The sequence below is a fragment of the Vombatus ursinus genome, unplaced genomic scaffold (assembly GCF_900497805.2).
Source record: "Vombatus ursinus unplaced genomic scaffold, bare-nosed wombat genome assembly UNPS02010788.1, whole genome shotgun sequence".
NCBI lineage: Eukaryota > Metazoa > Chordata > Mammalia > Diprotodontia > Vombatidae > Vombatus > Vombatus ursinus.
Window position 1 is genome coordinate 244,328 of NW_020950566.1, and position 13,112 is coordinate 257,439.

Below are 13,112 nucleotides of genomic sequence, written 5' to 3' on the forward strand. Positions count from 1 at the left end.
CACATACACTTAAGAATTTGCTTTTGTGAAAATTCTGTCTGTGTAGCATTATACTTAATGGGAACACATTTTTAAAAGACTTTTTTAAAAAAATTATGGCATTTCTACATGACAAATTAACATTATGTTATCATAAGTAAAGGTCTATATGTAGAAAAGCATTGTAGGCAAATATTTGGTGTAACCATTGCATTCTGGGGAGCAGACCTAATACAGCATGCAAAGAAAATTCTGAAGAGACAGCTGTGATGGAATGAATAGAGAGCTAGCCTTAAATGAGTAAGACCTAGATTCAAGGCCTGCCGCTGACCCACATGTACTGGTTGAGTGACCCAGGGAAGTCATTTAACATTTCAGTACTTCAAGACACTCCCTAAGACAGGGTTTTTAAACTTTTTTTTATGTCATGGGCCCCTTTCCAGAATACAGTTTTTAAATGCCTCAAATATATAGAATGCAAAGGATGCCAATTACATTGAAATAACTATGAAGTTATTGTTGCTTAAAGTTAATGGATCCCAGGTTAAGAATCCCTTCTCTAAGATTAAACTGTAGAAGAGTTTCAACACGAATGAAATCTCCTCCCTTGTTTCCTCCCCCTTTCATTAGAAAATTCCAAAAGTCAATGAACTTTGACTACAGAATTATTTTGAGTTATTTTCATTAAAGAAATGCTTCCATATGAATTATAAAATATGTGAATTGGACACTACCTGATTATACATTTTAGCTCATAAAATAATTTATTATACAAGAGATAGGCTTCTACCTTGTTTTTTGCTTCAATATCTGTTTTATGTCTAAGCAGTTTTGCTGCTATAGCTGTGTTCTGTCCAGAGGCAGCATAGTGAAGTGCTGTGTTGCTGTTGGCGTCCACAAGATTAGGGTCTGCACCATGTTCAAGCAGGATAGTTGCACACTCCTCCTGCTGACACTCTACTGCCTGTCAATATAATATAGAGAAAGAAATAATAAATACTCTAAGATAAAATTTAGTATACTAAAACATCATTAGTTATATTTAAATAAGTTAGTAAAGCATATTTTCTTAATCAAAGAAAAAAATCAAAATGAATTTCATTGACCAGCGTGATTAACTAGTACATACCTTAATTAGAGGCGTTAGACTGTTATTGTCAAGCAGGTTTAGATTGCATTTTCTCTCTACTAAGAGAGAAACAACATCTGGATATCCATTAGCACAGGCAAGGTGTAGAGGTGTCCTGTGGAAATGAGAGAGATATGTGATTGCCTAATAATGTACTACAACAATCAAAATTGCACAGTTATTAGTAAATGTGATTTCTAACATAAAATGTAGCGTTATTCTTGTGCCTGAACTCTAAATCACTGCCAAAATAAATATAAGTGGCCACTATTGTCACCCAAAGAAATATAAAATATGCATTTGCTCTTATTACTGGATATGATGAACAAAATTGTGAGGGGGAAAAAAACAGCAGGTAGATTAAGATTTCACTACAGATTGACATGGTAGCTTTGCACAGTTTCTGACCTCAGCTGGTTCACCTCTCCTTAGGCAACCTGATGGCCTCTTATACTTTGGGAATAACCATAATGATGCCAGACTTAGTGCAGACACCCTACTGGCATAGTCCACTGCAGCTCAGAACTCATGAGTTCAAGAGATCTGCCAGCCTCAGCCTTACGGGTAGCTGAGATTACAAGTGTGTATCAACCTGCCTAGCTGTTAAGCCTAATAACAACTTCTTTCCACTAAGAGTATTTGTAATTATAAAACATTTAGTAAAGCAGCTGCCTCAGAAAAACATTTAGATATTTCCATATTGTGTATTTGTATAAGCACATATACACATGTGTGTGCATTCTCCACTAAAGCCTTACTGCAATGTAGCATTGGACAGTTGAAGTGGATCTGTGCTGCTAAAGGTTATCCCAGCAGGGTACACATTTTGGTAGTTCTACCATGCTGGCAAGATTTGAAGAAAGAGCTTGGTACTTCTGCTGTCCATGGCCCAACCTAAGGTCCTAAAGATATCACCAGGTTGCTTAAAGGAGGATGAATAGTTTATCAACAGCAAATCTCAAATACCATCTTTGTTGTTCGGTCATTTCAATGGTGTTCAACTCTTCATGACCCCGTTTGGGGTTTTTCTGGCAAAGATACTGGAGTGGTTTGCCATTTCCTTCTCCAGCTCATTTTACTGATGAGGAAACTGAGGTAAAGAAGGTTAAGTGACTTGCCCAGGGTCACACAACTAATAAGGTTCTGAGACCAGATTTGAACTCAGGAAGATGAGTCTTTCTAGCTCCAGGCAGCGCATTCTATCCATTGAACCACCTAGCTGCCCCTAGCTGACCATCTACCAAGTTGTAAAGAGGTTATAATATGTATTGGTGGAGGGAATATCAACACCAACAAAATCATGTATTCCTGATGTAATGCATGTGGATCTAAATATTCATACATGTATATTTTTCATTTTTTTTCTTGTTCTTCAGGACTCCCCTTTTGTATTTCCCTCATGTTTTCGTCCAGAGTGCCTAAGGTAGGTTGGAGAGGGAGAGATTTCTTCCTTCCCCATCCTTCCAGCAGCAATGGTGATGCGCTTGAATGTAGCCTGAGAAGGAAGGAAACCAGCATCTAATAAGTGTATACTATGTCCCAGGCACTGTGCCAAGCACTATACAAATATTATCTCATTTGATCCTTGTAATATCACTGGGAAGTAGGTGCTATTATTAGTCTCATTTCATACTTGAGGAAACTGAACAAACAGCGGTTAAGTAACTTGCTCTGGGTCACACAACTAGAAAGTGTATGAGGATGAATTTGAATTCAGATCTTCTTGACTTTCCAGGCCAAGTAATCTATTCACAGTTGAAAAATATTTTTGACAAGACAATATTACCTTGAATTAATAATTAAACAAAACAGAAAAACAACATTGAATAATATTTTTGTATCTCTTAAAAATATTGGATACTAATGCTTAAAGGAAAAAAAGTTTAATTAGAAAATGAGGGAGATGACATGAAGCCTTTGATTATGGAGATTGTGAGGAGAACTTTAAGTGCCTTGAGAGCAGCGATTGTCTTTTGCCATTCTTTGATTCCCCAACTCTTAGCAAAGCGTTGGTTACACAGTAGCCACAATAAATGTCTGTTTATTGACTGTTCCTCACACATAGCACTCCATCTCCTGACATTAAGTGTCTTCACTGGCTGTCTTCATGACTGGAATGTTGTCCCTCCTTGCTTCAACCTCCTGGTTTCCTTTAAGTCTCCCCTTCTACAAGAAGTCTTTCTCCATCTTCCTGAAAACTAGTGACTTCCCTCTGGGACTACTCCCAATTTATCTTGTATGTATTTTTTTATACATAGTTGTTTTTACCCATGTTATCTTATAATCTTTCCTCCTCTCCAGTGCATCATACTTCTTCAACATACATGCCAATACTCCTTCAAACACCCTCACTTCACAGTTCCTCAACTTCCCTTTTTCATATGATCTACTTCATACAAACTTAGCCACATACAAAAATGGAACAGGTATATAAAAATAATATTCAAATTTCTGATATTTTACTTTAGTAAAAGTGCCTTTCATGCTAGTTTTATTGGAAGTTTTCCCAAATTTAGTTTACTTTTAAATGCATTTATATTGCTTTAGAAAATAACGCTTGTTTCAGTGAACAGATAGGGCCTTTTTTTTTAACTCTTTTCCTGATTCTGCTCCTAAGTATCTGAGTATCTGATCCTCTCCTCAGTCTCCCTTACTGATTACCACCCCCATTAGACTGACCTCCTAGAATTCAGGGACAATCCCCGCTCCCCCATTTCTTTGTATCTGTTGCGGTTACGCAGGTGCCTGACACATACAGTAGATGCTTAATAAAAGCAGAAATTAATTTTCTGCCTTGACGCTTTTACACTCCACTTATCGTGGCCATATTTCACCAGATGGGGCAACTAGGAGGCACGATGGATAAGAGTGCTGGGCCTGGAGTCTGGAAGACTCATCTTCCTCAGTTCACATCTGGCCTCAGAGTCATGTGACTCTGGGCAAGTCACTTAACCCTCTTTGCCTCAGTTTCCTCATCTGTGAAAGGAGCTGGAGAAGGAAACGGCAAACCATTCCAGTATCTTCGCCAAGAAAATGCCCCAGATGCCGTCACGGACAATCGGACACAACGGAAATGACTCAAAACAACATTTCACTAGAAGAGAGCAGTATTTGCTCCCACATCGCCATTGAGAAAGAATAAGTTGGCTGGACCCTGGCTCAAAGTAAAATGAAGGAGTTTACCGTTCATTAGAATTGGATGGGCAGGAGGGTGAGGGGACGCCAGCTTTCTGGACTTGCTGTCCAATGTCCAGGAGGTGAAGCCTGACCCTGACCCTGACGGGAGGCGCTGCCCTGTCCCCGGTGCTGAGGGGAGCAGCTTTTCCAAGGGTCAGTGAAGACACGGACCCACGAGGGGGGAGGGTGGGGGAGTCTCAGGAGGCTCCGGGGGGGGCTTCCCTTCTCCTCCCCCTCCCCGCTCCCTCTTACCGGTTCACTTTATCCCGATCGTTCACGCCGGACTTCCCCAGCAGCAGCAGCTGCTGCACCTTCGCCACATCCCCGATGGAGGCAGCTTTGTGGATCTTCCCCAGGTCCTTGGCCCTGACGAGGTATCCTGAGTTAGGACCGAAAGCTTGGACCCCGCTGTCCCTCCGCGGGGGGAAGGAGGCTCGAGAGGGAGACAGCTCTCTCTTTCTGCCGAAGCTGAAAATCTTCTTCATCCTTCAGAGGCGGTCGGGAGAACTCACGAGGGGTTCTCCCTTATCCTCTCAGCCTTCTCCGGGCCCTCGCCTCCGCTCCAGAAAACTGCAATGACCTGAGCCTGGAGATTAAGAAACTCCAGAGCGCGCAACAGTTATAAAGGATTCAAATCTAGAGATGGTTGTAGCCTTGGCAACACTGCGAGGGGGACTGAACTGCGCATGCCTGTATCACTTCCGTGGGTCACGCGCATGGGCGCAACCGTAAAGTCACGCGCGGGTGAGTGCGCATGTGCTGGGTCCGTTAGCTATCCCTGAGAGAGCTCTGAAGTTCAAGCTCGCGGGGGGGGGCTGAGCTCCAGGCTGCTTCCCGTGCTAGAGCTTCTTTCCATTCTCGCGCTGAAAGAAGATGCGCAACAAAGTAGCAGAGATGGGGACGAGATGTGACCTAATGGAAAGCGTGCTGGATCTGGCTTCAGAGGGCTCGGGTTCGAATCTCGGAACCTGCTCTGTTACTTTCCTTTGTGAAAATGGTCAAAGCCCTTGCTCCCTGAGCTTCAATTTCTTTTTCTATAAAGTGAAGATGTTGTACTAGATGACCTCCCAAGTCTCTTCTAGCCCTTAACGACTCTGTGAAGCTCAAACTGAAAATGAGTGCGATGGGGTCTGCTGGATCCCCTGGGACAAATATAGTCTAGGTTCCTCTTTCTCCTGATTCGCCCTGCCCCTATGTTGCCTTCGGGAGGGGGGGGGAATGATTTGTATGAGACAGGAAGGGTGAAGCTGGCCTTAGCCAGGAAGCCCTGGGTTCAAACCCAGCATCTGCACAATTTCAGTTGCCCTATTGACGCTGTTATTGACAGTGGGAAGGAGGGGGTTACAGCAGTTCACTGGAAAAAAGATATGTCAATATTAGTTGATCATAAAAGAGTTATTACTTGCTAAAAGAGTTAAATATACCCTAAGGCTATAGTAATATAGCCTTATAGAATAGAATACAATAATAGGGTTTAAATCACAGAGGATAATAGTCACATTCAACTCTCGGCTGAAGGGACCCTGTCCAGTTATTGTGTTTAGTTGAGTGCTACGTATTAGGAGGGACATTGATAAATTCTGAGAAGAGATATGGATGAACTAAGAATGGTTAAGATAGAGACCAAGGAAAGGCATGATGTCTATTTTCAAATATGTGAAGGGCCGTTGTGAAGCCTTGGGTGTCTCTCGAACAGATCGCTAAGACTAGTGATGACAGCAGCCAGGTTTTGACTTGTATAAGGAAAAATAAACTTTATAGCAATGGAATGGACTTCTCCTGAGACAATTCCCTTCAAGTAGAAACTGTCTGACTGTGGTGCAGAAACAATTCTTACATTGATTGGAAGGCTGGACTCCATGATTTTTAAGGTCTCTTCCAACACCCATATTTTGATTCTGTATGTTAGTTTATATCATACTTTTGCAGCGTTCTATTAGAATAGATCATAAGAGTTGACTTTGTTTTTAAGGTACATATAACGTAGAGCAGGAGATAGGAAAATTGTGTTTATTGAAGTTAGCTCACCCCCTAAAGCATAAGGACAATCCTGCAAAGGATAATAGAACAGGCTATTATCTAACTGGCCTTGGCTTTCTCCCCCTTTTTCTCCTCTGCTAGTTTCCATTCCTGATGTGAAATGTATTCTCTCCACTGCTAGCATTCATACTGTTCATTCAACTCTAGAATCGCTGGACTTGAGAATATAGAAATGATGCATACCCACCCCAATGAACAGGTGCTGCTGCTTTTTTTTTTCTGTCCAAATAACCAAAATGTAAGCTCATCCTGTGGGTCCTTTGGTCTCAGTGTTGGGCTGTTTGTGGCCCAGTGTGTAAATCCATATGTTGTTTGTTGTGCTTGTGCCTTGACCTGTCAAGATTTCTTCAAGGGATAGACTCTCTCCATTCTGTCTGCCATACCTGATATCCTGCAGAACTTCAATGATGTCTCTAAATGGCATATGATGTACATATAGGTAACATTTCCAACCATCTAGCACCATGATCTAGTACTCTGACTACATTTGGGCCATGGCTTGGCTACTTAGAAATCCTATTTAGCAAGTAACAGACTCCATCATTATATATGTATTATACGGTGTATAATTTGTGGGCAGAAAATTATTATATAATTGTATAATTATTTGCTAATATATATGTAATGCTTATTGGGGAGAGGACCAATGTGTATGTTATAAAAACCCTACCTGATATCTATAGGGAATAATAAATTAATAAATTAAGTTTGTTAATAATTCAAACATAGAGGCAAATCATTAATTAAAACCTTGTAACTTAATGACAAATGTTTGGCTGAAACCTAGTATAACCTAGTATGAAATTTGTGGAAGTTGAAAAATATTTTCATGAGTTTTTAATGAGGATAGATGAAAATAGACTAGATAAAAACTAGATAAAATGGACAATTTTATTACGATTATTATTGGAGATACTAATAGCTTCCACGTACCTAGTATCTTGTGGTTCATCTAGCGCTTTACATATTTTATCTCCATTTTTGCAAAAATCCTGTGAAATAGGCAATTGAAGTACATTGTTTCCATTTCATGGCGTTGGACATACCTAATAAATAAGAGAGGCTTGTTTTGAACCCAGTTCTTTGGATGCCCAATCTAATAAAGCCATGTGTTAGGAAGTTTCTCATTGGATTTCCTTTATATAGGACACATATGTGTAATTTTCCCCTTTTCCCAATCTGCTTTTGAGTCTATATAGATTCTGTCTTTATAGAATTGAGTTTACATACATGAACTCTTCCCATTGGTTCTCAAGCCAGAACTTAGCTAGGTTCTAATTAATGCAAATAATGAATCTTATAAGTTACTCACATTATCTGGATTTGCACTACATGTTTGAATTGAGCTGGAACCAACTACCATATTTTACATAATTATAAGTTCAAATAGTGTGAATTCATGGGACAACTTTAGGGAATTCATTATTTGTACTAATCAAGACTTATCTGTATACCCGCAGTTCTGCTTAAAAACCAATGGAAAGGGCAGCTAGGTGGCGCAGTAGATAGAGCACCCACCCTGGATTCAGGAAGACCTGAGTTCAAATTTGACCTCAGACACATAACACTTGCTAGCTGTGTGACCCTGGGCAAGTCACTTAACCCCATTGCCTAGCCAAAAAACAAAAACAAAAACAAAAAAAAACCCCAAACAAAAAAAAACAACAAAAAAAAAACAATGGGGAGAAGCTCAAACCCATGACCTCACCCCCTCCAAAAAATATGTTTCTTTTCTTTTTATTGCTCCAAATCATAATCACTTCAGTTTCGTGGGAGAGTAGAGTAAGGGAATAGTGGAAGTTGTATATCTTCCCAAGTCACTAGGTGACTGAGCAGCAACCTCAAGGTGGATGAGCCCAGGTGACCTTGTAAGTTCCAGAAGGTCATGAGTTCCTGGTAGGCCATTAAAGCTGTGGCTGTAATGTCTACTGAAGTGGTCAGTTGTGGTGGCAGCAGCAGCAAGAGTGGGCTGGAACAAAAGGAAGAGCTGACATTTGAGAAAGAGGAGCCACTGGAAAAAAATCTGCCTTGGAGATCTGTATGTATATGTGTGTGTGTATATATATGTGTGCATATATATATGAAGATGTGTGTGTATACATACTATATATGTATATACATATATAAATATATATGTATATACATATATAAATATATATACACATACACACAGTGCTTGATTGAACCTGTTCATGAAAAATGTGGAATAGCTAATAAGAAGAATTGTCAAACTGAATTATATACGCAGACTTGCTCTCTGCCTCCTGGCAGGTAATTACAAGCTGGCTACAAGTTGAGTTTCCAAATCCTATTGAAGTTATTCTTTTAATGCACATTGTAATTCCTTTATGCTCATCACTGCTTTCTCTGTGGGAAGACAGCAACCTGTCCTATTATCTGATGCATGGAAAAGCATTTTTACTTTCCTTCTTCTGGGAAACCCGAGATTACAGCTAAAAGCAACCTTACTGCAAATAGCAATTTTCCCTGTGAAGCAGAGGTAGGGTGAGGAACCAATGGATGTTCTAACAGATTCCAATTCCATAGCTTTCTTCAGCTGTTTGAAAGTCAGGCTTCTACCAGAATTGGACAGTGGGAAAAGGATGATGGCAGGGAAAGGACAAAAATTTGTGCATGTTTCGAGTGTTTGTATCTTCAGCCAAGGGCAATCTAGCTAGCCATTCTACTTGATGTAGGGAATTTGGCATAATTTTAGGACTCTTTGCATTTGCAGGGTAACTAGGGGGCACAGTGAATTGAATGCAGGACTAGGAGTCAGGAAGACCTTAGTTCAAGTCCAGCTTCAGATACTTACTAGCTGTGTGACCCTGGACAATAACTTCTGTTTGCTTCAGTTTCCTCATCTGTAAAATGCGGGTAATAATAGTACCCACCTCCCAGGGTTGTTGTAAGGATCAAATGAGATAATATTTGTAAAGTGCTTAGAAGAGGGCCTAACATGTAGTAAGTACTATATAAATGTTAGCTATCATTATTATTATCATTATAATTATTGGAGGGATTTTCTCCAGAGGACTCTTAGAAAGTTGGTGGGGGGCTTCCCATATGGAGAGTCTAGCATGGACTCAACTAGCTAGAATTCTGCTAGGGCCTCTAGATTTCCTTTGACTCTTTTTTGTATTTCTTTCCTTTAGCACTGACCTTGAGAATATTGTAAGAAACTAGAGGTAATAGAAGTAAGAGCTTATACCAGAGTGATTAGGATTACGGCAGAAGGAATGAGCTGGGGCCAAGGGAATCGTTTTCATGGGGAGGGGAGGAGAGACAGAAAAAAGAGAGAGACAGAGACAGAGAGAGAGACATCAGAGAGAGACAGAGACAGAGAGACTGAAAATTAGAAAGAAAATTCCACTTAGTATTAAATTGTCTTGTGCCTTGTGAAGGTGAAATGTTCTGAGGTAATTAGCAGCACTGCAAAATCTGAATATAAGCTTGCTATTGTATTTGATTGTGATAAATTACTGGATTCTAGTCTTATTATTGTGTGATTATCACTTAGCATTTCCTTTTTTAGTTTGAGAATAAAGCTGCCTGTTCCATATCTGATTCTTTTTTTTTTTTTAACTATTTCCCTTTTTCTATAAGCTAAAGTCAAATATGGAACTATCCCTGGAGTTGGGGAAGGGGCCTATTATAATGGCAGCCTAGTTCCTCTATTAAGAAGTCAAGCTTCCAAGCCCAGTGTGGAAACTTTGACAAACCACAATGGCAAGTGAAAGCTTGGGATTGGCCCAGGTTGTTGATTCTTAGGGCCTCAGCTAAGCAATGCCTCACTAGCTATTATGCTGGATATTATCCTGAGTGGGTAACAGAGAGTATCACTGAGTAATCATAGAATTGAAAGAGTTTTAGATAAATAAATTTGAAGTCTAATCCAAATTTCAACTGACTGATGGGGCTTCTGTGGAGCTAAAAGAAGTTAAGTTCATTTTATCCTAGGCAGAATAGTACCCAGTTTGGGTTTGGGGAAACCAGTTTTAAACTCAGTACTACTCTCCATATTTGTCATGGACTCAAATTTCTTGTTCCCATTCCCCTCTCTCAAGATAGAGTAGGGTTTGTAGTTCTGGGGATGTTTAAGAATATAAGGCCCTTGTCTTGATGTTGTAAGACTCCTACCCCATGCTTTATCTATTAAAAAATTTACTTTTTATTTAAAATTTTATTTTATTTATTTATTTTATTTAAAAAATATTTATTTTTAATTTTCAGTATTCACTTCCATGAGATTTTGAGTTCCAAATTTCCTCCTCCTCCCTCCCCTTCCCCTATCCCAAGACAGTGGGCAAACTGATATAGGCTCTACATATACTTTCATATTATTCATATTTTCACATTAGCCATGTTGTAAAGAAGAATTAGAACCAATGGGAGGAACCACGAAAAAGAAGAAACAATGGTTAAAAAAAAAGAGCAAATAGTATGCTTTGATCTGCATTTAGACTCCATAGTTCTTTTTCTGGATGTAGATAGCATTTTCCATCATGAATCTTTTGGAGTTTCCTTAGATCCTTGCATTGCTGAGAAGAGGTAAGTCTATCAAAGTTAGTTATCATACAGTGTTGCTGTTAGTATGTACAATGTTCTCCTGGTTCTACTCACTTCACTCAGCATCAGTTCATGTAAGTCTTTCCAGGATTTTCTGAAGTCTTCTTGCTCATCATTTCTTATGGAACAATAGTATTCCATTATATTCATATACCACAATTTGTTTAGACATTCCCCAATTGATGGGCATCCCCTCAATTTCCAATTCTTGGCCACCACAAAACAAGCTGCTCTAAGTATTTTTGTACATGTGTGTCTTTTTCCCATTTTTATGATCCCTTTGGAAAACAGTCCTAGAAGTGATATTGCTGGTTCAAAGGGTATGCACAGTTTTATAGCCCTTTGGGCATAGTTCCAAACTGCTCTCAAGAATGGTTGGATCAGTTCACAGCTCCATCAACAATGTATTACTGTTCCAATTTTCCCACATCTTCTCCAACATTTATCATTTTTGTATACTGTCATGTTAGCCAATCTGATAGTTGTGATATACCTCTGAGTTGTTTTGATTTGTGTTTCACTAATCCATAGCGATTTAGAGCATTTTTATATAACTATAGATAGCTTTAATTTCTTCATCTAAAAACTTCCTCTTCATATCCGTTGACCATTTATCAATTGGGGAATGACTTATAAATTTGACTCAGTTCTCTATGTATTTTAGAAATGAAACTTTATCAGAGACATTGGGTGTAAAATTTTTTTCCTAGCTTTCTGCCTCCCTTCTAATCTTAGTTGCATTAACTTTGTGCAAAACCTTTTCAATTTGATGTAATCAAAATCATCCATTTTGCATTTCATCATGTTCTCTATCTCTTCTTTGGTCAGAAATTCTTGTGTTCTCCATAGATCTGACCATTAAACTATTCTTTGCTCTCCTAGTTTGCTTATAGTACGAACCTTTGTATCTAAAGCATGTACCCATTTTGACTTTATCTTGGAGTAGAGTGTAAGATGTTGGTCTGTGCCTAGTTTCTGGCATACAATTTTCCAGTTTTCTCATCAGTTTTTGTTAAATAGTGAGTTCTTATCCCAGAAGCTGGAGTCTTTGGATTTATCAAACAGTAGATTACTATAGTCATTGACTATTGTATCTTGCGTGCCTAACCTGATCCACCAATCTGTTTCTTAGCCAGTAACAAGTAGTTTTGATGATTACTGCTTTATAATACAATTTAAGATCTGGTGCAGTTAGGCCACCTTCCCTTGCATTTCTTTTTATTAATTCCCTTGATATTCTGGACCTTTTGTTCTTCCAGATGAATTTTTTTATAGTTTTTCCTAGCTCTATAAAATATTTTTTGGTAGTTTGATTGGTATGGCACTGAAGAAGTAAATTAATTTAGGTAGAGTTGTCATTTTTATTATGTTAGCTCATCCTACCCATGAGCAACTGATATTTTCCCAAGTATTTAGATTGTGAAAAGTATTTTGTAATTGTCTTAATATAGTTCCTGGGTTTGTTTTGGCAGATAGACTCCCAAATATTTTATAATGTCTACAGTAATTTTAAAAGCAATTTTCATTCTGTCTCTTGCTGTTGGGCTTTGTTGGTAATATATAGAAATGCTGATGATTTCTATGGGTTTATTTTATATCCTGCAACTTTGCTAAAGCCATTTATTATTTCAAGTAATTTTTACTTGATTCTCTAGGATTCTCTTAGTATACCATCATATCATATGCAAAGGGTGACAGCTTTGTTTCTTCTTGGCTTATTCTAATTCCTTCGATTTCTTTTTCTTCTCATTGCTAAAGCTAACATTTCTAGTACAGTATTGAATAACAGTGGTGCTAGTGGACATCTTGTTTCACACCATCTTATTGGAAATGCCTTTAGCTTATCCTCCTTATATATAATGCTTGCTGATGGTTTTAGATAGATGCTACCTATCATTTTAAGGAAGACTCCATTTTTTCCTATGCGCTCTAGTGTTTTTAATAGGAATGGGTGTTATATTTTGTCAAATGCTTTCTCTGCATCTATTGAGATAATCATATGATTTCTGTTAGTTTTGCTGTTGATATGGTTAATTATGCTGATAGTTTTCAGAATATTAAACCAGCCCTGCATTCCTAGTATAACTCCTACTTGGTCATAGTGTATTATCCTCCAGATTAGTTTCTGTAATCTCTTAGCTAAAATTTTATTTAAAATTTTTGCATCTATATTTATTAGGGAAATTGGTCTATAATTTTCCTTCTCTCTTTTGACTCT

At 38.6% G+C, this 13,112-nt stretch overlaps 1 protein-coding gene across 1 annotated transcript in view; it reads right to left on the reverse strand.

Annotated features, from left to right (window-relative positions):
- The window catches only part of LOC114038079 (ankyrin repeat domain-containing protein 26-like), a 100,883-nt gene extending 95,952 nt beyond the window's left edge, over nucleotides 1–4,931 (reverse strand). Inside the window, 3 exon segments of the mRNA XM_027855184.1 lie at nucleotides 770–943; nucleotides 1,109–1,223; nucleotides 4,538–4,931. Coding sequence (XP_027710985.1) covers nucleotides 770–943; nucleotides 1,109–1,223; nucleotides 4,538–4,770 — 522 coding nt within the window. The 5' untranslated portion in view covers nucleotides 4,771–4,931.
- Nucleotides 4,932–13,112: the final 8,181 nt, after the last annotated feature.